The sequence below is a fragment of the Calonectris borealis genome, chromosome 1, assembly GCF_964195595.1.
Source record: "Calonectris borealis chromosome 1, bCalBor7.hap1.2, whole genome shotgun sequence".
Classification (NCBI taxonomy): Eukaryota; Metazoa; Chordata; class Aves; order Procellariiformes; family Procellariidae; genus Calonectris; species Calonectris borealis.
In genome coordinates, this window is record NC_134312.1 from 193,259,261 (window position 1) to 193,284,321 (window position 25,061).

A 25,061-nucleotide genomic window follows, 5' to 3' on the forward strand; every position below is an offset into this window, starting at 1 on the left:
TAGGTGCCTGGATGAGTCCAGGAAGAACTGCCATCTACTCCTGGACCAGGATGGGATCATGGTCATCTCTTCTCTGGTGTTCAGGAACAATGTGGGCTCCTGACAAACCATTAAAGTAGCCTTTCACATGCTGGAATTAGGTGCCCATCTTGTTTATCCCCACATCTGCAGAACACTGATCCCATCAGAGGTTTTTACTGTATGTACTGAGAACCTCTGAGAGACTCTAGGCATCACCAGCAATTATGACTTCCAGCATTTTGGCTATGCTCTGAGTGTGAGGTGCAGAGGGGCTAAGAAGAATCTGGTGCTGAAACCGAAACAGTGTCAGCACCAACAAGATAGAGTACCTGGGTGGTCCTACAGGAAGCACTCCAGCATCACTCTTTGCCCAGAGCTCCCTGGAGCTCCCCATGACTAAATTTCCCTGAGTTTTCAAGTCACCCCTTCTTAGGACATGTCAGTACTGTAAGGTTAACAAACGCATTGAAGGGTAGTGTTAGGTGTGGTCTTTCATATGGGCCTGGCTGCTGAATCACAGGGTAGCACACTTGCTCATTGCTATGAACAAATAAATTGTGACTCAGCCAGAAGTGCTAGAAAGGTCTGGGAATAACAGACAACAAGTCGGGTAAGTGCTGTGCCCAGGGACAGTATGTGCAATGTATAGTGTAGATGTGTCTGGGAGAGCTTGGAAATACTTAAGAGTATGGATACCAGGAGCGCATCCCAACCAGGAACCCTCCTGCCAGGATGCCCATAGAAGCAACCCAACACAGCACTGTAGGCATCTCATATGAACCCAGCAGTAGTGTATTTTAACCACACCCTTTGACTCTCCTTTCCATGCTGAGGGATGATGAATTTAAAATATTTTCTTTCCCAATCCTTATGATTTTAGGAATACAAATCCTACTTTAAACTGTTTTCCTAACATGATGATGTTTCAATCCTTTAGCACAAAGATATTTTATCAAGTAATCCGGATATTTGTTAATCTGTAACATATTATTTAACTTTACTTGCAGACAGATCTGATCATTATTAGACAAGTATCTGCAAAGGCAATACAGGCATTATTTAACATCTCTGGAGGGAGAGGTCACAGAAAATTTCTTCTCAAGCTGCCTCCAATCCCTTTGTTGTCAACTATGTAATTAAAAGAAATTTCCAATATGTACATGAACATATATATACCAAATCTGCTGTGCAGTTCTGCTTTATTTTGTCTGATTTTACAGAAAATTGAACATTCCATAAAAAACGAACAAACAAACAAACAGACAAATCCCCCAAAACAGGCAGTCATGTTTTCACTTTACAAAGAGCAGGCTTTTAATGCAATTTCAAAATTAGCTTTTATCACTTCAGACTGATGGTTGTTTGCATAATGATCTGATGAATCACCTAGCAGCCCTAGCAAGCTAGCCAGAAGCAGCTGCTAAAACACTCACAATAATCTGTTACAGAGAAAAGAGGCTTAAATGTTCCCGGTATCATTCTTTAGAATAATTCCTGTATACCTGAAATGGGAATTATGAAAATACAGAGCATTTTGACTGAGTAAAATTTACATTCAGGCACTCAGCTTATACTAAGCAAAGCTTCCTCAGCCATGTGTCCACCATACCTTTCCCAACTAATCCTTCTTTATCCTTGAACTGCTGTCACACCGCCCACCACCCAACCTTTCCTCTCTGCCCTCAGAGAAACCAGTTTCCACAACGCACTGCTGCCCGGGAGTCACACATCAAAAATTTTCAAATATCCTTACGACATCCCTGAGACACAAGGAAACCTATTCAGATCTTCACAGCGGCGTTAAACCTTCGGCCTGCAGAGGTATCCAGGCACTTTACCACCACTTGGACCACGATCATCCCGCAGCCACCGCCCGCCTCAGCCGCCCCGCCCCGCCCCTCAGCGCCCAACCGCTACTCCTGGCGCGAGCGGGGCCCGCGGGTCGCCCGCGAAGGGGCGGAGCTTAGGAGCCCGCCCTCCTGTCTCTATGGCGACGGCGCGAGTCGCTTCCCACCCTTCGTCGCTAACCCACCTCGTCGCCATGGCGACTGGCCCCGCCCCTTCCGGGAGCGACTCGGAAGCGGCGGGGCGGAAGCGGCCGGGGGCGCCGCGGTGGGCTGAAGCGGGGGCGGATGAGCGGGCGGCGGGGGCAGCTGTGCGGGGGGCAGGGCCCTGCGGGAGGCCGGCAGGTAACGGCGCTCGGCGTAACGGGTCTCCCCCGCCCGCATCGGGGAGGGGGCGGTTGGTCGGGTGGCGGCGGCCCCCTGCGCCGGGCCGGGCCGGGCCGGGTGGGCCGCGGGAGCTGGGGGCCTGGCCTGCGCCCTTCGGCCCGGCCGCAGCGCGGCCTGGCGGCTTGGCCCGGCCCGGCCCTTTCCGGCTGGCTGCTGCGGTCGGTGGCTCCGTCCGGTCGCTCTCCGCCCTCGCAGGTAGGCCCGTGACCGCGGAGACGGCGGCAGCCCCGGCGGGCGCGGAGGTGCCGTTGGCCCGTCTGCCCGCCTGGCGGTGCTCGGCGGATCGGGCTCCCCGCCCCTCGCGGGGCTTGCACCTGCGCCTCGCTCGCGGTCGGGCTGGGTGCTCTCTCGGTCTCCCACTTCTATGACCTGGCTTCAGCGTGAGCTGGGGCGGCGGCGGAGGGGCTGCTCGGAAAGCAGCTGGCCTGTAGGATGGCGTGGATGGACGCCCCCCTGGGCCGTCCTGGGCAGGCTCCTGTTCGCCCACCACCTCGCCATCTGCCAGAAGCCAGCAGGTTTCAGCCTTGCGGGGAGCTCTGAGTCATCGTCTGTGTTTTTTTTTCCCTATTGAAATTGGTTCCACGCTGAAACAGCTGAGTAAGGTTTAGGGAGGTGTGAGGTAGCAGGCATATGTCATCTGAGATCTAGGAAGGTGTTTGCCAAAGCCATGGCTGATGTGGAATGTAGCTGCAGCAGAAGTATTTCCAGAAACTAATATTATTTGTGGTGGAATTTCTTAAGTGAACGTTTGAAGTATAGTGAGGCACTGTAGTGTTCAAATGTGAAAGCAAAATTAACTTGAATTTTCACATCTCCTCACTGGGAATGATATTAAGGACAGGATTTAAAGATGGGAGGTGTTGAGCTAGGTTTTTTTTCAAACAACTATCTAGCTGAGTTTTAAAATGAAATGGCATAGGGACATGGTATCTGAGGGCAAGGACATCTAAGGAACATGCTAGTGCTGTGCAAATTTTATTCACTTCATAATTGACAGCCTACTGTGAGTCAGTATTAAACTAACATCTCAAAATAGTGCTAGAAGGCACTGCTAGTGGAATTGTTGTCTGTGGAATAATACTTTCATAAAAGCAAAACAAAAAACCTAGTGGCGTATACTAAATGTTCTGACTGCTTGTCATTAAATATTCTAGCCTTTTGTGGATGTGATGTTTGGGGTATCTAGGTAGACTGCTGCAATAGAGAAGAGTATTTGGCAATATAATTTCAATTATATGCTTATTGTTACTTTACTATTTAATATAACTAATGTAAAACGATTGTGCAAAGTAGTAGTAACTAGAATAGGAACCTCTGCACTTACATTGAATGGAACTTTCTTGTTTCTACTTTTGGAGGAAAGGACAGTATGCAAGTTAAATTTAAGTACAGTTAACCACTGAAAATATTGTATTTAAATAAAATGCTTATTTAGTTTCTTAGCGATATTTTTTTCTGCTTGATTTTTTTTCAGTACCCCAAGTGTGACCATAAAATATGATTCTTTGCCTACTGCACCAAATTTCTTAAGTACTTCTTTTGCCATTTGGTCACCTGGCTTCAACTACAATGGTAAGTTATGATTCAGGTAATGTATTTTCATAGAATCATAGAATAGTTTTAGTTGGAAGGGGACCTTTAAAGGTCATCTAGTCCAACGCCCCTGCCATGGGTAGGGACATCTTCAACTAGATCAGGTTGCTCAGAGCCCCATCCAACCTGACCTTGAATGTTTCCAGGGATGGGGCATCTACCACCTCTCTGGGCAACCTGTGTCAGTGTTTCACCACCGTCATTGTAAAAAAATTCTTCCTTCTATGTAGTCTGAATCTACCCTCTTTTAGTTTAAAACCATTCCCATTTGTCTTGTCACAACAATCCCTGCTAAAAAGTCTGTCCCCATCTTTCTTATAAGCCCCCTTTAGGTACTGATAGGCCGCAATGAGGTCTCCTCAAAGCCTTCTCTTCTCCAGGCTGAACAACCCCAACTCTCTCAGCCTTTCCTCATAGGAGAGGTGTTCCATCCCCCTGATCATTTTTGCGGCCCTCCTCTGGACCCGCTGCAACAGGTCCATGTCTGTCTCGTGCTGAGGGCTCCAGAGCTGAGCGTGGTACTCCAGGTGGGGTCTCACCAGAGCAGAGTAGAGGGGCAGAATCACCTCCCTCGACCTGCTGGCCATGCTTCTTTTGATGCAGCCCAGGATACGGTTGGCCTTCTGGGCTGCGATCACACACTGCTGGCTCATGTCCAGCTTTTCATCCACCAGTACCCCCAAGTCCTTCTCAGCAGGGCTGCTCTCAATCCCTTCATCCCCCAGCCTGTATTGATACTGGGGGTTGCCCCAGCCCAGGTGCAGGACCTTGCATTTGGCTTTGTTGAACCTCATGAGGTTCACACAGGCCCACTTCTCAAGTTTGTCCAGGTCCCTCTGGGGGATGACATCCCGTCCCTCAGGTGTGCTAACCTCACAATTAATCTTGGTGTCGTCTGCAAACTTGCTGAGTGTGCACTCGATCCCACTGTCTGTATCATTGATGAAGATATTAAATAGTACTGGTTCCAATACAGACCCCTGAGGAACACCACTCGTCACAGATCTCCATCTGGACATTGAACCGTTGACCACTATCCTCTGGATGCGTCCATCCAACCAATTCCTTATCCACCGAACAGTCCATCCTCAAGTCCATACCTCTGCAGTTTAGAGAGAAGGATGATGTGGGGGACCTTGTCAAGGCCTTACAGAGGTCCAGATAGATGACATCTGTAGGTCTTCCCGTGTACACTGATGTAGTCATTCCATCCTAGAAGGCCACTAGGTTGGTCAGGCAGGACTTGCCCTTCGTGAAGCCATGCTGGCTGTCTCGAATCACCTCCCTGTCCTCCATGTGCCTTAGCATAACTTCCAGGAGGATCTGTTCCATGATCTTCCCAGGCGCAGAGGTGAGACTGACTGGCCTGTAGTTCCCTAGGTCTTCCTTTTTTCCCTTTTTTAAAAATGGGGGTTATGTTTCCCCTTTTCCAGTCAGTGGGAACTTCACCAGACTGCCATGACTTCTCAAATATGATGGATAGTGGTTTAGCAACTTCATCCAGCAGTTCCCTCAGGACCCACGAATAGATCTCATCAGGTCCCGTGGACTTGTGCACCTTCAGGTTCCTTAGATGGTCTTGAACCTGGTCTTCTCCTACAGTGGGTGGCTCTTCATTTTCCCAGTCCCTGCCTTTGCCTTCTGTGGCTTGGGCAGTGAGGCTCGAGCACTTGCCGGTGAAGACCGAGGCAAATCAGATCTCTTCACTCTAGTCTGCTAGTTGTCTGGCTAATGAGGAGAATGCCATTAATGTTTCTCATTTTCTTAAAAAAACATTATTTTACTTGTCACTCCTGAGTTCTGATAATTCTTTTTTCAGGGATGTCTTCCTTCATAGCTTGTAAATACTTCTAAACACTTAGTCACTGTCCAGTGCATCATAGGAATTATCATATTAAGCTAGTGGTGTGTTTTCAGTCATGACTGGTGTTAGACAGTTGAGTACGAAGTATAAATTCTGCCTCCATATAGTATTCTTCTAGTCACAAGTGACAATATTGCCATGGAGTTTTACCAATAGTTAAAATTAATTGAATGTCTGAAATCATACAATTATCCACTAGACCTCTATAGAAAGCATGAGTATTTGACATACTCATATAAACACCTAAACACTTTAAAATTTTAATGTTCTGCAGTGGCAGGTTCTAATGAGTAATAGCACGTCAAGTGCTTTTTTTTCCAAGAACAGGTAAGAAATTTAGAGACACTGTAGGTGAATGGTAAAAAGCCCAATTATTTTTGCTGTATATTTCTTTGTTGTTACTATAGTATGCTTTTCTCCCCTGAATTCTATTCCAATCTATGAAATAACTATTACTGCCATGTATTGCTCGTGGCTCATATGCCTTCTGTTCCTTGAGGTTCGAGTAAAGGTATTTGCTTTCATGAACAGCTGATAGGGATGGCTTAAACTGAGGAAACAACACAAATATATACGTGGAAAGGAATACCTATTACAAGTGTTTCTAAGCTTTGCTGAAGAGTGGAAGATTCTTCAAAAACACTTCTCTATATTTTTTTTGATTAATGTAGCCTAGATTTTCTATTTGTCATCTCTAATTGTTTTGGTTAATATGTGTTATTACTTTTATTAGGTGTAATTTCTATTCCTACTTTTAATTCTAATTGCCTTTCATTGTTCTAAGACTTCATAATTTAGTCAAAACCTGTTTAAACAGTTAATGTACTTTCTAAAAAAAACTTTGTAATTCTTGCAGCAACAAGCTTTAGAACTGGCATTGGATCGTGCAGAGGTAAGGAGTAGCTACGTTATTTTTTTGCGCATAATATATTGGTCTCACAGTTAAAAAATAACTATTGTATTTTTATATTTCTCCTGAAAAGCAGTGGAGGAGCATGTCATATAAATATATGTGTGTGTGTATAAATAATCACCCATATGTGTAACACTGGTTTTGCAAAATTCTCACTAAAATTGCTATGTCGCGTATTTGTCTCTTACTTGTACTGAGAACTTCATCAGGTGCAATGATGATAGACTCTGTAGGACTTCAGTTTCCCCTTTTAAACCAGCAAATCTGTGTGCTGTGAAATAAGCAGAGCTGTATAGTAGTGATCCAGGACAGCTGGCAGAAATATATGGCAAAAATCCTGTTTGTGTTTTTAATGGTAGCCCAGTTAGAACAAAGAGACAAGTGCCTTCGCATTCATGTTCTCTCATGCTGACATCTGATATAATGGTTACCTTGAACCCTATTCTATGGGAGAACCTCTCTTCATTGAAATTCTGAACTAAGCTGTTAATCAAAATACTTCCGACAAACAATAGAGATTTGGAAAAACCTTTTTAGAATATAAGCTACATTTAATGTAGGATGGTATCTTTCTTCTTCTTCTTTTGTAATTCAAATATTTAATGTACATGAATTGTATTTATAATACACAGCTCTATAGAGAAAACTAGTGTAAATGCAAGAAACAAGGGGAAAATTAAACTTCCTGAAGTTGGTTATGTTGAGTACTTGATTTGTAAATATTATCATAGAATCACAGAATCATTAAGGTTGGAAAAGACCTCTAAGATCATCGAGTCCAACTGTCAACCCAACACCACCATGCCCACTACACCATGTCCCTAAGCGCCTCATCTACACGTCTTTTAAATGCTTCCAGGGATGGTGACTCAACCACATCCCTGGGCAGCCTGTTCCAAGGCCTGACCACTCTTTCAGTAAAGAAATTTCTCCTAATGTCCAGTCTAAACCTCCCTTGGCGCAACTTGAGGCCATTTCCCCTCGTCCTATCGCTAGTTACTTGGGAGAAGAGACCAACACTCAGCTCGCTACAACCTCCTTTCAGGTAGTTGTAGAGCGCGGTGAGGTCTCTCCTCAGCCTCCTCTTCTCCAGACTAAACAGCCCCAGTTCCCTCAGCCACTCCTCATAAGACTTATGCTCCAGGCCCTTCACCAGCTTCGTTGCCCTCCTCTGGACACGCTCCAACACCTCCATGTCCTTCTTGTAGTGAGGGGCCCAAAACTGAACACAGTATTCGAGGTGCGGCCTCACTAGTGCCGAGTACAGGGGCACGATCACCTCCCTACTCCTGCTGGCCACACTATTCCTAATACAGGCCAGGATGCCGTTGGCCTTCTTGGCCAGCTGAGCACACTGCTGGCTCATGTTCAGCCAGCTGTCAATCAGCACCCCCAGGTCCTTTTCCTCTGGGCTGCTTTCCAGCCACTCTTCCCCAAGCCTGTAGCGTTGCCTGGGGTTGTTGTGGCCGAAGTGCAGGACCCGGCACTTGGCCTTGTTGAACCTCATACAGTTGGCCTCGGCCCATCGATCCAGGTCCCTCTGCAGAGCCTTCCTACCCTCGAGCAGATCAACACTCCCGCCCAACTTGGTGTCGTCTGCAAACTTACTGAGGGAGCACTCGATCCCCTCATCCAGATCATTGATAAAGATATTGAACAGGACCGGCCCCAGTACGGAGCCCTGGGGAACACCGCTTGTGACCGGCCGCCAACTGGATTTAACTCCATTCACCACAACTCTCTGGGCTCAGCTGTCCAGCCAGGTTTTTACCCAGCGAAGAGTGCACCTGTCTAAGCCGTGAGCCGCCAGCTTCTCTAGGAGAATGCTGTGGGAGACAGTGTCAAAGGCTTTACTGAAGTCCAGGTAGACCACATGCACAGCCTTTCCCTCATCCACTAGGTGGATCACCTGCTCATAGAAGGAGATCAGGTTGGTCAAGCAGGACTTGCCTTCCATGAACCCGTATGGCTGGGCCTGATCCCCTGGTTGTCTCAGACATGGCTCGTGAGTGCCCTCAAAACGAACTGCTCCGTGATCTTCCCCGGCACCGAGGTCAGGCTGACCAGCCTGTAATTCCCCGGATCCTTCTTCTGGCCCTTCTTGTAGATGGGCATCACATTGGCGAGCCTCCAGTCATCTGGGACCTCCCCTGTTAACCAGGACTGCTGGTGAATGATGGAGAGTGGCTTGGCAAGCTCCTCCGCCAGCTCCCTCAGTACCCTTGGGTGGATCCCATCTGGCCCCATAGACTTGTGAACGCCCAGGTGGTGTAGCAGGTCATTAACTGCTTCCTCTTGGATTATGGGGGGTTTATCCTGCTTGCCATCCCTGTCTTCCAGCTCAGCGGGCTGAGTACCCTGAGGATAACTGCTCCAACTATTAAAGACTGAGGCAAAGAAAGCATTAAGTACCTCAACCTTACCCTCGTCCTTGGTGGCAACGTTCCCCCCGGCATCCAATAAAGGATGGAGATTCTCCTTGGCTCTCCTTTTGTCATTAATATACTTGTAAAAGCATTTTTTGTTGTTTCTCACGACAGCGGCCAGGTTGAGTTCTAGCTGGGCTTTTGCCTTTCTAATTTCCACTCTACACGACCTAACGAGATCCCTGTACTCTTCTTGAGTTGCCTGCCCCTTCTTCCACAAGTGATAAACTCTCCTTTTTTTCCTGAGTCCCAGCCAGAGCTCCCCGTTCAGCCAGGCCGGTCGTCTTCCCCGCCCGTTCTTCTTAGGGCACATGGGGACAGCCTGCTCCTGCTCCTTTAAGACTTCCTTCTTGAAGAACGTCCAGCCTTCCTGGACCCCTTTGCCCTTCAGGACTGTCTGCCAAGGGACCCTCTCGACCAGTGTCCTGAGCAGGCCAAAGTCCGCCCTCCGGAAGTCCATGGGAGCAGTTTTGCTGGCCCCCCTCCTTACTTCACTAAGTATTGAGTATTCTATCATTTCATGGTTGCTAAGCCCAAGCCGGCTTCCGACCCCCACATCTCCCACCAGTCCTTCTCTGTTTGCAAACAGCAGGTCAAGCGAGGCACCTCCCCTGGTAGGCTCGCTTACCAGCTGCGTCAGGAAGTTATCTTCCACACACTCCAGGAACCTCCTCGACTGTTTCTCTCTGCCGTGTGGTATTTCCAGCAGATGTCCGGAAAGTTGAAGTCCCCTACGAGAACAAGGGCTAGCGACTGTGAGACTTCTGCGAGCCTCTGGTAGAATATTTCGTCTGCCTCCTTGTCCTGGTTAGGTGGTCTATAAGAGACTCCCAGCAGGATATCTGCCTTGTTGGCCTTCCCCCTCATCCTTAACCACTGTCGAGCCAGTGCGCATGAATTTGGTGGTATCTTGGCACGTTGACTTCAATATGTTACCATGTTAACTTCAGTAACATTAACTACTACAGTAGTTAACTAAATACAGTAGCGTTAACTGCTACAGTAGTGTTATTTTCTACTGTAATTACAAAACATGAATGTAAAATCTCGACTTTGTGTGCAACTCCTGCCATAGCCATGAAATGCTGTGTTTCACAGGTAAATTGGGATGTGTCCTTTTTGATGACTGTAACATACACCAGATCATGTTTAGTACACTTTTGACACAGTCATGTACCATAACCATTAATTACTTTCTGTATCCATAGAACACTGTCTGGTAATGAACTAAAGTTGCATGGTAGTTAGAATTAAGTTTCTTTGTAATATGTATGTTATTTTTTGGTTTACTTTTCTCTTCTAGTATATCATTGAAAGTGCCCGTCAGAGACCCCCCAAAAGAAAATATTTATCCAGTGGAAGGTAGTAAGAGTTTCAGTATTTAGCTTTTAAATAGCATTTCTTTGATTTAATTTTGTTTACATTTTAAGCTTTTATATTTTCAGGAAATCTGTATGTCAAAAACTCTATGATTTATATATAGAAGAATGTGAAAAAGAGCCTGAGATAAAGGTAAGTGGAAATTGCTGAGCAGCTTTTCATTGCTGTCTGAACAGGCAAGTTCAGAAAATAGGGTTTTTTTAATTTCACTTAATTCCCTTGTTAAAAAAGAATAAATTCTGGTTACTGTAGTAGTTACCTAAGGCTAACACTGCAGGAGAAACGATTGTTATGACTCTTGTGGACTAAACTGTGTAATTTAATAGCATCATCTTAGTTCAGCTTGAAATAAAAACAACGTGATGGGAGGGCCAATGGCTACCTGGTAACCCTAAATCTGTTTTTACAGGTAATAAGGTAGATGCTGGCAGAGGATTGTAAAGATTGTGCTCTTGAGATGCTTTTCTGTATATGAAAAGAGAGAATTTCAGAAGAATGGTCTAGAATGCAGAGGTGTATCTAAGAAGTTTATTAGATAACAGTACTACTAAAATAACTGCGTGAGATAATATGAATAGTAAGGCCTAGACTGGCTTGAGTGACCTGTTATTCTGACTTAATCCTATGTCACTGAAGTCAGTTGTGGTCAAGTTCAGGGCCAGTGTCAATGCCACGTGCATTGTTGTCAGGATCACTGTTTCAGAATCAATTGCTTAGCATGACTGCCATGGGAAAAAATGCGGAGAATTTTTTAGAATCTGTGCTTTATTGTAAATTCAGACTTATTCCTCGGATAACTGATGAACTGCTAAGGCGTTTTGTGAAATTTTTGAAGCTCAAACAGGCTTAGCAACAATAAATCTAAGGTGTAAAAGGCACAAGATACTTTGCTAAACTGTGAATATCAAATGGAATGAGAAGAACAAGTGTGGAATCTGCTGTATTGCTGCTTCCCAAGGAAGTAAAAACCTATGAGAAGACAAATGGGAATGATATGTTAGTTACTAAGCACCTGTAATTCTGATGTAGTTGGTTTTATTTAGCGTATGATGCTGATTCAAATCACAAACATGAGTAAGGTGTTAAGCAACTTACAGACTTTAAAAGATAAAAACATCAATAGTGAATGAGTAACAAGATATTTGAGCAGCAGGGGGAAGATCGGGCTTGCTAGACTGGAATCTGGGAAAAAAGTATGATTTCAATGCGATAGTTGTTGCTAAACTAGAAGGCACTCAGCAAACTTACCCAACTATAATAAAATTAAAGTAGTGAAGCGAGTTATAACATCACAGTAGATGAAGTGGATTATTGCTGATCTAGATTTGAGTAAAAATTTAAGTTCTTCTTTACTGAAGAATTGGAAGCTTATTATGATAGAAACATTTGTATTTAGAGCCCTTATTCACTGAACTAAGATGTGGGCAGTTAATAGATATCTTGGTCTTCTGTAATGGATTGTAATTATTGAAAATGAGAAGCTCAAAGATCGAGGTGCAAAGGTTAGGAGATACTGCTATTGTGAAACTTCATCCATGAGCATAGGACTGCTTATTTGTCTCTTAATTTGCACAATAAAACTGAAGAAGGAAATAGTATTCTGACTAGAGTTTGGCCAATGACTTGAATGTAGCTTAAAGATTTTAGTGTACAGAACTGTCGAAGCTTCTATTCCAGTATTGTATCATTTTGATGGTACAAGTTGTAATTATGTTGTCCACTCAGAAGCAATTTTTAAATTGAATCTGAATATTATTTTTCAGTCTTAACTTTCTCCCTTTATCTTAGCTCTTGTAATACTGCATCTCTCCCACGTTCCTATTTTCTACTCTGCAGTTTTCTTGGTCACTCGTATCCTTGTTCTTGGTGTTCAGAGGCAAGACCAGGTTTTCACCATAATTCACAAAGGACTAATTAATTATTCATCCTCTATTAGTCCAGCCTGCCCAGTTTCATTACTTCTCAGTGTCTCTTCTGTTTGTGCACATGCACACTAAAGAGAGAACTAACTATGTTGAGGTGATTATCTAGAGCAATTTGTTTCACTCTAGTGTGCAGCATTCCTATACCTAAAAGTTGAAAGAAATAAAAATCAAAACAATCATTTTGGAACCAGTCTTAAACACGAATGTGGAAGCAGACCTGTCTGTGGGCTGGAAGTATCTGTGCTAGGCAGGTAAATCTGAGGGGCTCCACTACACAAAAAAAAAAAAAAAAAAAAATTAAAAGTCATGCATCAGTCATGGATCAGTTGCCTATTCTCAGTTGGTGCCTTCTGGCAGCTGCACATGGTAGCATCAGTGTGCGAGCATGAAAACATCTCAGAGTAATGAAAGTTTCAGAACGCTGTTAATGAAAGTCATTTGAGTTCCACGTTGGACTAGTGCAAAAATACTAAAGCACATATCTGCTGCTTTGCTGTAAAAGTGCTTCTAAGAGGTACATTGGTAGCTGTGGGGAGTGAGTAATTATGATACATGAATAAACCAAATGGTGCCAGATAACAGTGGGATTTTTGTTTGTTTGTTTTGGTGGGATTTTTTGTCCTTGGTTAATCTCTAATGGTGATGAATGATATGCAGGGTTGGATGTATTTGGGAAACTGTATAAAACATCATCTTGCATGCATCTTTCTGTTCTTGAAGAAAATATAACTAACTTGCATGTGTAAGGTGGGGAAACAATTGACTGTAAGAATGCACTTTAAAGTAAAGCTAACCTCATTAGGGTGAAACAAGCAGACTTTGTTCACACCACAGTATTCCTGAAGTTTTATCTGCAAAAACTTACCTTAGGTGTTACTTACGAAACAAATGTTTTCTTGCCTCCACTACAGAGGCTGCATGGCCCTTGTCTTTATGAGCTGCATTACTACTGGTCTGTATTAGAATGGCAGCCTAAAGATTGACACAGCCAGTTACATCCTAGAGGAAATTACAAGTTGCAGTCTTCTCTTAGGATCTGATTTCGGTTCAGCTAGGTCACATCTTTAGGCTTCTGTTTATTCCTTATATTTTGTAACAGAAAATGATGCTTCCTCAAGTTGTTTTATTGAGTTGAGTTTTATTTTTCAGTCAATATATATAAAATTTGGCTTTTCTTTTTCTGCTTCCTGAAAGAACAATGTTTAGCGTTGTTCATGAAGTTAATTTTCAAATAGTTAATAGTTCTATTGAAGTTGAGACAAAATTGCACCTTCCAAGGTGCATTTCTATGCATTTGTAAAGTGGTGCTGGGATTAATGAAATGTGTCCGAAGTCAAGGGAAGAACCTGGGGTGATGGGTTTAGATTTCCATTTCACAGAGATATAGTAAATAGCTACAAGAGCTTTTTTTAATGGAGGTGATCTGTTTATTTTATGGTTTTTGACCAACTTTTGAGTCATAAAGGTAAGTGGGAAAATCGATTTAAGATGCTACAGTGAGGGACAAGAAGAGCAGTGATAACATGATAAAGATAAAATCATAATTTTGTGTAACACCAGTGCACTGCTGGACAACTAGGTATTAAAGTTAACATTTTGCTCATAGGTAAGGACAGAGGAGTAACAAACAGAGCATAAAATCACTACTTCAGTCTTGTTAGGCAGGAGTACTCAGTATTCTTTATTCGGTGGTAGTCATCAGAAGTCACTGGGAGCAAAAGGAAGCACCTGTACCTTCTCTGTACTGCTTCCCAGCCATCCCGCAGTCACTGCAGTGCGTGTTCAGGAGGGAGGAGTGCCGCTTTTCTGTGGCTGAAGTCAGAGAGGGTTAGGAGTTTTAGCTGATGTAACAGAGCAGTTGGCCTGGTTGCTTGATATCTGAACTCTTGCAATATACTGCGATGAACGCTTAAGAAATGTAATACACCTCAGGCCACTCCTTCATCTTTAAAATCTTTCCAGACAAGACCTGAGCTAATGCTTAATATCAGCTCTGAGCTGGTATTTCTTAATAGCCAGGTCAAAGGAGAAAGCTGATTTTTGTAGTCATAAAAAATTTTTATGCTTCGTGAAATGTGACTTTACCTGCTTATTGAAATGTTTGCAATTAAAATGCTAATTTATTCCAATGTCTTAGAGAGGCTTTATATTTTAATATGTGCTTAGAATATGTCTTAAGAAGTTCAGGTCATATGAATGCAGTGTCAAAAATGTGCTTAGGCCTGTGTTATTGTTCTCTCCTCTTTCCTTTACTTGTTTTCCCCCTTCAACATCCTAACGCCCAAAAAAATGAAACAAGCAAAAAAAACCGCAAGCTATAACTGGCCAACTATTACTGAACAAAACCTAAAGATTAAAAAATAAAACTAACATGTCATTCACCAAATAAATTTAAATTAGAGAGTAATGTGATTAATTCAGTTTAATTACATTTACAATTGAATTATCATTATAGATTTTACTTATGAGATGTTTAAGGAGCAGAGGCCTTTCATAAAAATACATCTCATGGCTATTTCTTGCATGCATAGACAGATTTCTGGGGGAAAAAAGATGAATTGTTTATTTAGGAATTCAATGAGTGGTTACTAGTTAGTATAAATTATTCAGTACCTGTGTTTTGGATGGAGTAATGCCCTTGATTGATCCTTTTTCTTCAGGTCATGAAAATAGTAAAGTTCAATTAGAAATGTTAATAGTATTATTAGTAACCACTTCTAGAAGCAGTATTAATTCTGTCCCAATGATAGAGGAATAGAATTGGTTTTATTTTTTTGATTGCTTTCTTTTTTATTTTTAAATATAACTTTAGTAAATAATTAATTTCTTCTTAACCTCTCTTACATAACCTGATGATCCTTTTTTAAATCAACTCTTACAGAATTCTCATATTCCTTTCTGTCCTCCTAATGCCATTGCATAACTAAATATGAAAGTGTTAATCTATCCAACACTGAAAAAGAACTTTTCCTTCAAAAGATGACAATATCTCAATTCTTAAGAGAAAAGATGTCAGAGTAGTTGAATGTTGACTTCGCTCTCCAATGGCTGTTACTGTACCCCGGATTGCTTCATACTGTGTCTAAGTGAAAGCCCAATAGCTATATCCCCTACTCAGCAATGTGTCTGAAAATTGAGGCAGTGCATGTGCAGTCTCTTGTTCTGGGGTAGATGTGGGGGGTGGTTAAAAGGAGTTTTAACTGAAGAAGGTTTTGCATAACAGGCTGCGTCACCAGAGTCCTGTATGAGGAACTGGCTTTCCTGAGTAGTCTCTACCTTTACTGTTGCCATGACATGTTTTCCCCCATTCTTCCCTGCTCCTCTAGTTCTTTCCCCATTAATTCTCCAGGATTTATGTGCTACTTTGTCCTTTTCTTTGTGTTAGTTTCCACAATTTCTAAACTGTAAAAAGCAGTATATATAGTCACTGTCATTCATTATGCATAGGGAAGAGTTAACTTCGGGCAATGGTTACAAAACTACATAGCAGGAGGTGAAAAAGATTTTCCTTAACAATACCTGTTAAAATGATTTTTTGGATTATATTGCTGTGGGATTTGGAGTTTTGTTTTCAGTATTTTTCTCTTAGGAACAGTTTCTCTACAAGTAATGATTCTGCTTTCTATCTTCCCAATATCTCTGGAAAGATAAATTTGTTCAAAAAGAGATAGCCCACTACTACTTAGTTGTATGTATGTGAAATGAATAGTTGGGCAGTCTGAGTGCTAGGGTTGACTTCCAATGAGTGGCTCCACCCAGACCTGGTATTCAGCTATGAAATCTACCCTCCAACCAGAAGGTGTAAAATTGTCTGAGGTTTAGAATTCATTGTTCTAAGTTCTCAGGGGGCTTTTAAAACGTTTAAATTTGTAGGATATATAGGATATACATGAGGTCTTTGAAACATGCTAATTAATTTTAAGAATCTGTTATACGTGGAAAAGCTCATTCTTACAATTAAAAAAGGGAATAGCCTCTGCAGCTGCTGGATCAGATTTCAGCAAATACAGACAAGGCAATGCAGTTAAGAAAGCTTCCAAAAGCTGTAATTCAATATTTTAATCCTGGAAAGAAATATCTGCTTCTGTTAGGAATATTTGAAAGTACTAAATATTTTGTTGTTGTTATCAATGTGTAGTGTATAAATAAGGGTATAAATGATGTTTATAGAAATGATTCGAATAATAGTGCACTGTAGATTTACAACATTGTAGCATAGGGTCATTCTTGTTGAATGTCATTCTTTACAACTGTGTTGTCTGTGGACTTATAATTCAAGGATTTTTTAATTTAAATGAGTGGTTTTTTTTTTAATCTGTGCGTATAAGTATGTATAATAATATGTAATGAATATACTCTGCTGAATATAGGCCAATTAAATTTAACTGGGCTTGTTTAGCTATATACTTCAACATTAATCTAAATAGTACTCATATTCTAGCAATTGTTTTTATTGCTACTAATTATTTGATAGTATTATGTTCATAAGCAATGTTTACTTTTAAAGCAGAAGCTGAGGCGAAATGTGAATTTACTTGAGAAGCTGGTTATGCAGGAGACGTTGTCGTGTCTGGTAGTGAACCTCTATCCGGGAAATGAGGGTTATTCACTTATGCTCAGGGGAAAAAATGGTTCAGGTAATATTTTTGCTATTTACTTTTACAAATACTCAGAATGCTCTATAAATAGTTAGAATGTGTTGTTGCTTACATCTAACTGTTTTGCTTCTAACATAATCCCTGGTGAGGGGAAAAAAAAAAAACAAACACAAACAACTGTACTTTAACTAAAAATTTGCATAAAGCTGTGAGGTGCTCAGAAACAGTCTCTAATGGTGCAGCGTAAATCAGTAGATATGAGTCTTTTTGATAGCCTTCCATTCTTTTATTTCCCCTTAGCTTCCCGAGTTGCTTAGCGAGTTTCTCTTGCTTCAGGTTCCTTCTGTGAAATTGTTTCTTTCACTGCTTCCTAAATCTAGGTCTGACTAAAGGCATCTGTCTTCCAGTTTAGTTGCATCTTCATGCCACTGGTACTGTGACATGCAATAGGAGCATACAGTGTATCAGCTGGGAGCAAAAATTTCATCCCATTGAGCTGTAAAGGCATGTTGCCTTTTGGCACAATAAGAGCAAAATCAAGCTCTGGGAACCGATATGGATGTAAAAAATTATTACTGTGCAAAAAAATTGCCTATTTGGATACGTTTCCACTGGCCCTGCTTTTTCCTGTGGCAAGCTTGTTTTAGATTTCACATTGTTGGAGTTTGAACTTGAAAGGCAAAAGAAAAGCAATATATTTTGTTTAAATTCAGATTCTGAGACCATTCGGCTGCCTTATGAGGAAGGAGAGCTGCTTGAATATTTGGATGCAGAGGAGCTGCCACCTATTTTGGTTGATCTTTTAGAAAAATCTCAGGTTTGAAAGTTTTCTTTTCAAAAAGAACTTATGTTTTGCACCTAGATAGACCTTAATTTCTTGAATGCTTCACATAAGTGATTCCAACGAAAAGACGTAAAACGCTTCTGCATTTGGAACTGTAGTATTTAATGCCCCAAATAAATAATTTATTGATATATAGGGAAAAGAAAAATAAATATTGGGGAGAAAGGGATAGAAGAGAGATTGCTATGGTTAAGGCTGCCAAACAACTTCAACTCTGTGCTCTAGGAAAATATCCTTTGTTCTTTGTCATTATGAAATATTTCACATGGGAATTTCTTAAAACTACATTGCTGGCATATGAAAACACTACATTTGAAGCTTGTGTTTTCGGTATGTCTAGGTATGTAGTAAAGACCACTGGTCTGACAAAATTAGTGATCAGTTTTATTCATAATATCACTGAATATTGTATGATATATCACAAACTTGGTTTTGGAGGCAGGGGCTGAGGCAGATTGGTAAATATTTGTTTATTTACAAGTTGGTTTTTTTGTTTCAACTAGGTTAATATTTTTCATTGTGGATGTGTCATAGCAGAAATACGTGACTATAGGCAGTCTGGTAACATGAAATCTCCAACGTACCAAAGCAAGCACATTCTTTTGCGTCCTACAATGCAGGTAAGAAGAGTTTTAAGTCATTCCTCACTGTTACAGTAGTTCCTAGACTGGATATGAACCATTACTGAACATACGTTAAGAAATCTTATTATTTAGTTGAAAGCTAATTACTATTATGTCTTCTTCCTCAGACTTTAATTTGTGATGTGCATTCTATAACAAGTGACAACCACAAATGGACACAGGTGGGTTAGCAGTTGTTTTAAAACCTTACAGTGATATGGTAAATACACAATAAAATAAAATTTATTTAAATTATTTATTTGTTTAATAAAATCTGATAAACAAAACTGATTATGTTTTTGATTAATTCAGTGATGTGCATAGTGCTGCATGGGACACACTCCAGAGAGCTGCCAAATTAACTTGTTAATAGCATCTTCCCACAAGATGCCATAGAAGACAGTAGGATTTGCTAAAGGTTTTGTAGAATCAGACCTTAATTTTTGGTTTTGCAGAATGACAGTATTTGAGTTACTCTAACTAGTTTACCTTATTTTATTCATCTTCAGCAAAGATCCCCAGAACAGCAGTTGGAGTCTAATGACACAATTGCTTCTCTAGCATCATTTTGCTATTGATAATGTTACAGTAAAGAGAATCCTAAGTAACTACGGTTGTACAGTTACAGCTAGTTAAACGCTGAATATCGTGGTGTACTCAATGTGGTCGTTTGTATTTTAGAGCCACAATCGTGCTCAAATCCATTTCAAATTCTAATCTGAAGTCCCAGGTAGATCATCTGTATGGCACTGGTTGCCAGTCCATCAATATAAATCACTGACAGAAAATGGATTTCATTGCCACAAGTACTGTGTTTAAAACAAAGAAAACACAAACAAAAAAACAGAACATGCCCTCTACTTTTAAGAAGGATTTATTCTCCTATTGGAAACCCCACCCAAAGCTGTGTAACTCCTAATAATGGTTAGTGATACTGAACTGTTGAATATTTTCTTTTGTTGACTATCCACATGCAATTTTTTCAGTTTTCTTTAACATAATGTGCACATATGCATAGGTATGTATCAACTTAATTAATGTAAAAGTCTTCATATTTTTACATTTATTAATAGCTGTGTATATTACAGGAGGACAAACTCCTACTTGAGAGCCAACTTATTTTGGCTACAGCAGAGCCTTTGTGTCTTGATCCTTCAATAGCAGTGACCTGTACCACAAACAGACTCCTGTACAACAAGCAGAAGATGAATACTCGCCCCATGAAACGGTACTTTTCAGTGTGAAGCAAGTTGAGACTTTCTTTGAAATTTTATGGAGTGTTTCAAAGAAAAATATAAGCAATGCTTTACATGAAAATTTTGCTTCTCATATGCAGTGCTCAAAGTAATATCTACTTAAATATTAGGAAGATGAGGAACAGTCAAGAAATTATATCTTATTTTTAAGTGCTCAATATTATACTGTATTTCAATTAGTACTAGATACTGTAATATGCTTATTTTTGTATGTCAAAAGAATGTGTGTATATATATTATTTTCTTAACATAATACGTTATTGCAGTTTTGATTTTGTCCTTTTTTTGCATAATTCATATGGAAGCTGAGTCAGATGGCAGCTCAGTAATGTAAAATATATAAATGGATATCTTGCATATTGGTCTCTGATTTGTTAAAAGCTATGTGCAAGTTTAACCCTGAATGAGGAAATCAAGGGAATTATTTATATGCTTGGCATTTAGGCTAAACAGAAGCGTAGGCATATTAGAATCTTAGAAAACTTAAAAATAATGTGGAATGCACTTTATACAAAATGTTGAAATTGTTTCACTTTTGTGCATGGTTGTTCACTTTTTCCCACAAAACCTTGAAATGATTCACATTCGTTCTACTAAAAGAGTTGTATTCACTCTGTAGAATGAAAATGTGCTAATGGCCTGTCAGAATTACTGAAATATTTAAAACTAGATTTGCATTGAAATACTATGCTAATGTACAACCAGTGGTAATGTCTAAAAAAGTATAAATAATGAAATTGATCAAGCTGTCCTTAAAATTAGAGTTTGGTGGTTAACCAACTTTCCACTAGAAAAATAGGCAAAGGTGTTAAATGAATGTCCAGAACAGCATTAATGTACCAATGAGTTTGGCATGAGATAAAAAATGGAGGGTTGTTACTGTGTTTATAACTTTATAGTTACATAAGCAGTACACAGATCTTTTGATAGAACTGAAATCTGTGATAATATACAAATATTTTAAGCTTGGCAACTTTTCAGTTAGTTACTCATTTTGACAATGTACTTCAATTATGCATTTCAAAAATAACCCCATTCTTAATGCTGAAACACATGAACAGAATACTAGTATTTTTAAAAAATATGAAATCAAGAGTTTGAGTTGTAGAGTATAATCCAGAACAGCAATTTTAAATTAGTATCTCAAAACCTGTCTTTTAGTCTCAATGTAAGTAGCATTTCCCTGCATATTTTGTGTTTGTGCCTGTTCCCCACAGGCAGTGGGGAATTTCATTTTGATGGTTTTACAAGTTTATCTGTCATTTTACCATAGGTGCTTCAAAAGGTACTCAAGGTCATCTCTGAACAGACAGCAGGAAGTAGCTCATTATTCAACACCACCTCAGCTCAGACTACTTGACTACTTACAGAAAAGAAAGGAGAGGAAAGGAGCCCAGCAGTATGACCTCAAAATTTCTAAAGCTGGAAATGTAAGTGTTCTGAGACATAGGTGGGTATACTTCTAACTGTTTATTTAAAACTGTCTATTTAATACATTAATGCTGCTTTTTCATCTTCCAGTGCGTAGATATGTGGAAACAGAACCCTTGCTACTTGACTGCACCTTCTGAAGTGGATGTAAGTCCAGTTGTTACCATTAGCCATTATTAGCAATTGTATTGAACATTGTATTCTATGAAGAAGTGACTAAAGAGTATCCAGTATCAAAGACTGACCTTTAAGAAGTGGGAGTGACTTTAACGTTTAAAATGATTTTTCTGTACTGTAAGGTATAAACACAAGCTAAAGCACATTGGAATACATTGCAATTGTAACATGACAGTGCAAACAGACCGTTAGTATTGTTCATCTTTGGGTTCAATGTGCACATGTCTATTTGAAGTTGTCTGGTAATATAAAAAATAGAAAAAGAAATGATGTAAGAAAATATTTAAAAATTAGTCATTTCTAAGCTTGGTAGAAATTCCTCTTTTTTTGACATGTTATGATACTATGGGACGTAATATTTTCAATAGTTTAATTTTCTATATGAGAATTCTAGTTGGGAATTCTTCTGATCGCTCTGTGTGCATTCTTCTCTCAGGGACATTCATATTCTCAGTTTCTGGCATTGCCAAAACACATACTACTAGCATACAGAAGGGACTCAGTAGATTATACAGGATTGCAGCTTTGGACTTAATAGGGCTGGCAAGAGTGTGCATTTCACATGAAATGATACTGTAAGTTTGTACAAACCTTCTCTGCTTTGGCACTTCAACAGTGTTGTACCTGACCTAATCAGAGTCTTTAGGAGTTACTGGTATTGTGAAATTTCTTAACCATTCCACATTGCAGGCAGTGATTTCAATCTGTGGTCTTAAGCCATGTTTCACACTTTTGTTAAGTTTAACATAGCAAATATGGTGTAACAGAATAAATGTAAAGTTCTGAAGGCTCTCCAATTCACTTTTTCTGAATGCATAACACAGATGGGGGATGCTGTACAAAGTATCAAGCTATCCTTGTCTGTTTCTTGCACTCGCTTTTAAAAACTATCATGCTAAAAACAAGAAATTGTGCTAGATTGACTTTAACTCTGGCCCAATATGACTATTGTTCTTTCTTTTCTGATACCTCCATTTTCTTTAAGGTGGAAAAATATGCCAAAGTGGAAAAGTCTATCAAGCCTGATGACTCACAACCAACTGTCTGGCCAGCCCATGTGAGTAGCTTAGACCTTTGGCCAAACTTCTCTGTCTCTAGTTAAAATGTCTCTTATTTCAACAAAATCTAAGTAATGTAGGAATAGTCTTCCCTCCCCCAATTTAATTAATCTTCCATGTGTTATATAGACACAGAAAGATTACCAGAGATACTTGTAATTTCATACAGTGCAGCATGCATGTGATCAGTCTTGTAATTTACTCAGGTTTTCCTTTTACAAGGAAAAGCAACTTTAGTCTCCCAAGTAACATGTGCTGTTGCTGTATAGTAAAGAAAGTATAATAAGTTACAGAGAGCAGTACTCTGCTCAACAAATTGGTTTCTTCACTCAGATACTCAAAGACTGATGGAAAAGAGCTTCTGTTAAAATCAAAATGTTATATTTGGAAAGAGATTAAGTAATATTAAATATCTCTTACAAAAATCTCTTTCTGCAATGTTTAAGTTGAACCTTAAGATTTTCGGCACAAATTACATGATTTGATAAGAAGTAATCATTTAATATAAGTAGCCATAAATCAATTCATAATATCTTGCCTCTGAAATTACAAAGAATTAATCTTTATTAACAGCATCTATCATGATGTTTTTGTAGTTTCATACTAGCAAAAAGTAATACTTTCCCATAGAACTTAATCTTCATCTCCAATGTTTTACTTGGAACATTTTTTTGCATTGTTATAATTTATATGAAACTTTCTATATATGTTTACCGAGTCTGCCTTTCCATATCTAACACGATTGTTTAGAGTTTGCAATATTTTTATATTTTTAAGAGATGATAAACTGTTTTTCCTCTCATCCCTTTAGATAACTTCTCGAATCACTTTCATTTTAGATAATGCACCCCTTCTAATAGTGTTTCTTACTGTATTGTATAGAACTGTCGTGTTTTACTAACTGTTTCTGTTATCACTTGTTTAAGACTTACTTGGTTATTTTCTTCTGTCTTTTTAGGAAATAAAAGATGATTATGTGTTTGAATGTGAAGTTGGTAATCAGCTTCAAAAAACAAAACTGACCATTTTTCAGTCTCTTGGCAATCCCTTGTACTATGGTAAAATTCAGACACTCAAAGGTGATGAGGAAAACGACAACCTATTAACTCCGTCACAGTAAGTTTCACGTTCTTTTAAACTGTGCTGTGATCTGATAGATGAAGGAAGACAAACATCACTTATCATTTCCAGTCGCAAAAATACTCTAGAGCTAGAAATCTGATTTGAGAGTTTTGTTTTAAAAATTCAGCTAATGAATCTAAAATTTTTTTAACCAACCATCATATCTTAAATGTACTTTAATGTTAAATCTACATTAAAAATATATTGTAAAAAAAAAAAACAAACCCCAAAGAAAAAAAAACCACACAAAAAAAGAAAAAAACCAAACCCCTCCCCAAAAACACCAAAAAAACCACCAAAAAAACCTCCTGACACCTCAAATTTTGGAGACACTGTGAGATATTGTTAGCATGCTTTTCCAGTGTTACTTACAATTTTAATTGTTCTCAAAATTTGCCTGATGCTATGAAAACAAAAGATTTCATTATATTATGTTTACCCTTATGCAAAGAAATTTAGGCTAAATAAATGATGAAGAAAAACATGAGCCCCTAAGAAGACTTGTCATTTTGAATTGTTTTGAATCTGCTGCTCTTGGCTGTGGTTCTACAGAGGTTCTCTTTTCTTGGCTCTTTTTGTTGTGTGTACCAGATTCTTTGTATGGAGGAACCTGTGGAGCAGAATAGACCATATAAATTTCAGAGGCGAGGAGCAGTGAGCCTAAGCAAACTTTAGTCCTGTTAATGAAAATTATTTTTATTGTCTATTATATAATTCCTATCTTTTTTTAATTAAAATCTTAAAATCTTCTTAATACTTAGGATGTTTTATCCCTAGACTGAGCTATTTACTCAGTCTAGTTTAACCCCAGCCGGCAACTAAGCACCACGTAGCTGCTTGCTCACTCCCCCCCGGTGGGATGGGAGAGAGAATCGAAGGGTAAAAGTGAGAAAACTTGTGGCTTGAGATAAAGACAGTTTAATAGGTAAAGCAAAAGCCACGCACACAAGCAAAGCAAAACAAGGAATTCATTCACTGCTTCCCATCGGCAGGAAAAGCAGGGCTCCATCACCCATAACGGTGACTTGGGAAGACAAACGCCATCACTCCCAACATCCCCCCCTTCCTTCTTCTTCCCCCAGCTTTATATGCTGAGCATGACGTCATATGGTATGGAATATCCCTTTGGTCAGTTTGGGTCACCTGTCCCAGCTGTGTCCCCTCCCAGCTTCTTGTGTACCCCCAGCCTGCTCGCTGGTGGGGTGGGGTGAGAAGGAGAAGCACTCTGTGTAAGCACTGCTCAGCAGTAACAAAAACATCCCTGTGTGATCAACACTGTTTTCAGCACAAATCCAAAACACAGCCCCATACCAGCTACTATGAAGAAAATTGACTCTACCCCAGCCAAACCCAGCACACATACTTAGTACTGATCTTCCTGGAACAGCAGTGCTACCTTACAGTTGTGTAATATGGCTGGGAATTAAAAGGATTTATGGGTGTTAGATGCCTGGGATTTTTTGGAAATCACTGCTCTAGTCCATTATTTTTAAGACATTACCAGTTGAAGTTTATAAACATTTGAATACTTCCTCATTAGAAAACTACGTCATATGAATTAAAAGGTGCAGAAGACTTTTTTGTTGTTCTGCTGTAAAA

General features: G+C 40.0%; 1 protein-coding gene across 17 annotated transcripts in view; it reads left to right on the forward strand.

The window, feature by feature from the left end:
* The first annotated feature begins 2,114 nt into the window (after positions 1 to 2,114).
* The window catches only part of SUPT20H (SPT20 homolog, SAGA complex component), a 40,088-nt gene continuing 17,141 nt past the window's right edge, over positions 2,115 to 25,061 (forward strand). For 5 of the 17 annotated variants that reach the window (XM_075139751.1, XM_075139753.1, XM_075139754.1 and 2 more), the window contains exons 1-14: positions 2,125 to 2,210; positions 3,727 to 3,824; positions 6,566 to 6,601; positions 10,352 to 10,410; positions 10,494 to 10,560; positions 16,864 to 16,990; positions 17,665 to 17,768; positions 18,299 to 18,415; positions 18,547 to 18,600; positions 19,507 to 19,646; positions 20,948 to 21,104; positions 21,196 to 21,252; positions 22,268 to 22,339; positions 23,299 to 23,456. In XM_075139751.1, the coding sequence (XP_074995852.1) occupies positions 3,822 to 3,824; positions 6,566 to 6,601; positions 10,352 to 10,410; positions 10,494 to 10,560; positions 16,864 to 16,990; positions 17,665 to 17,768; positions 18,299 to 18,415; positions 18,547 to 18,600; positions 19,507 to 19,646; positions 20,948 to 21,104; positions 21,196 to 21,252; positions 22,268 to 22,339; positions 23,299 to 23,456 (1,151 nt within the window). In that variant the 5' untranslated portion in view covers positions 2,125 to 2,210; positions 3,727 to 3,821. Of the gene's footprint in view, positions 2,211 to 2,405; positions 2,448 to 3,726; positions 3,825 to 6,565; positions 6,602 to 10,351; positions 10,411 to 10,493; positions 10,561 to 16,860; positions 16,991 to 17,664; positions 17,769 to 18,298; positions 18,416 to 18,546; positions 18,601 to 19,506; positions 19,647 to 20,947; positions 21,105 to 21,195; positions 21,253 to 22,267; positions 22,340 to 23,298; positions 23,457 to 25,061 lie in introns of those variants that run through there. The other 12 variants (XM_075139748.1, XM_075139752.1, XM_075139755.1 and 9 more) reach the window with 7 other exon arrangements.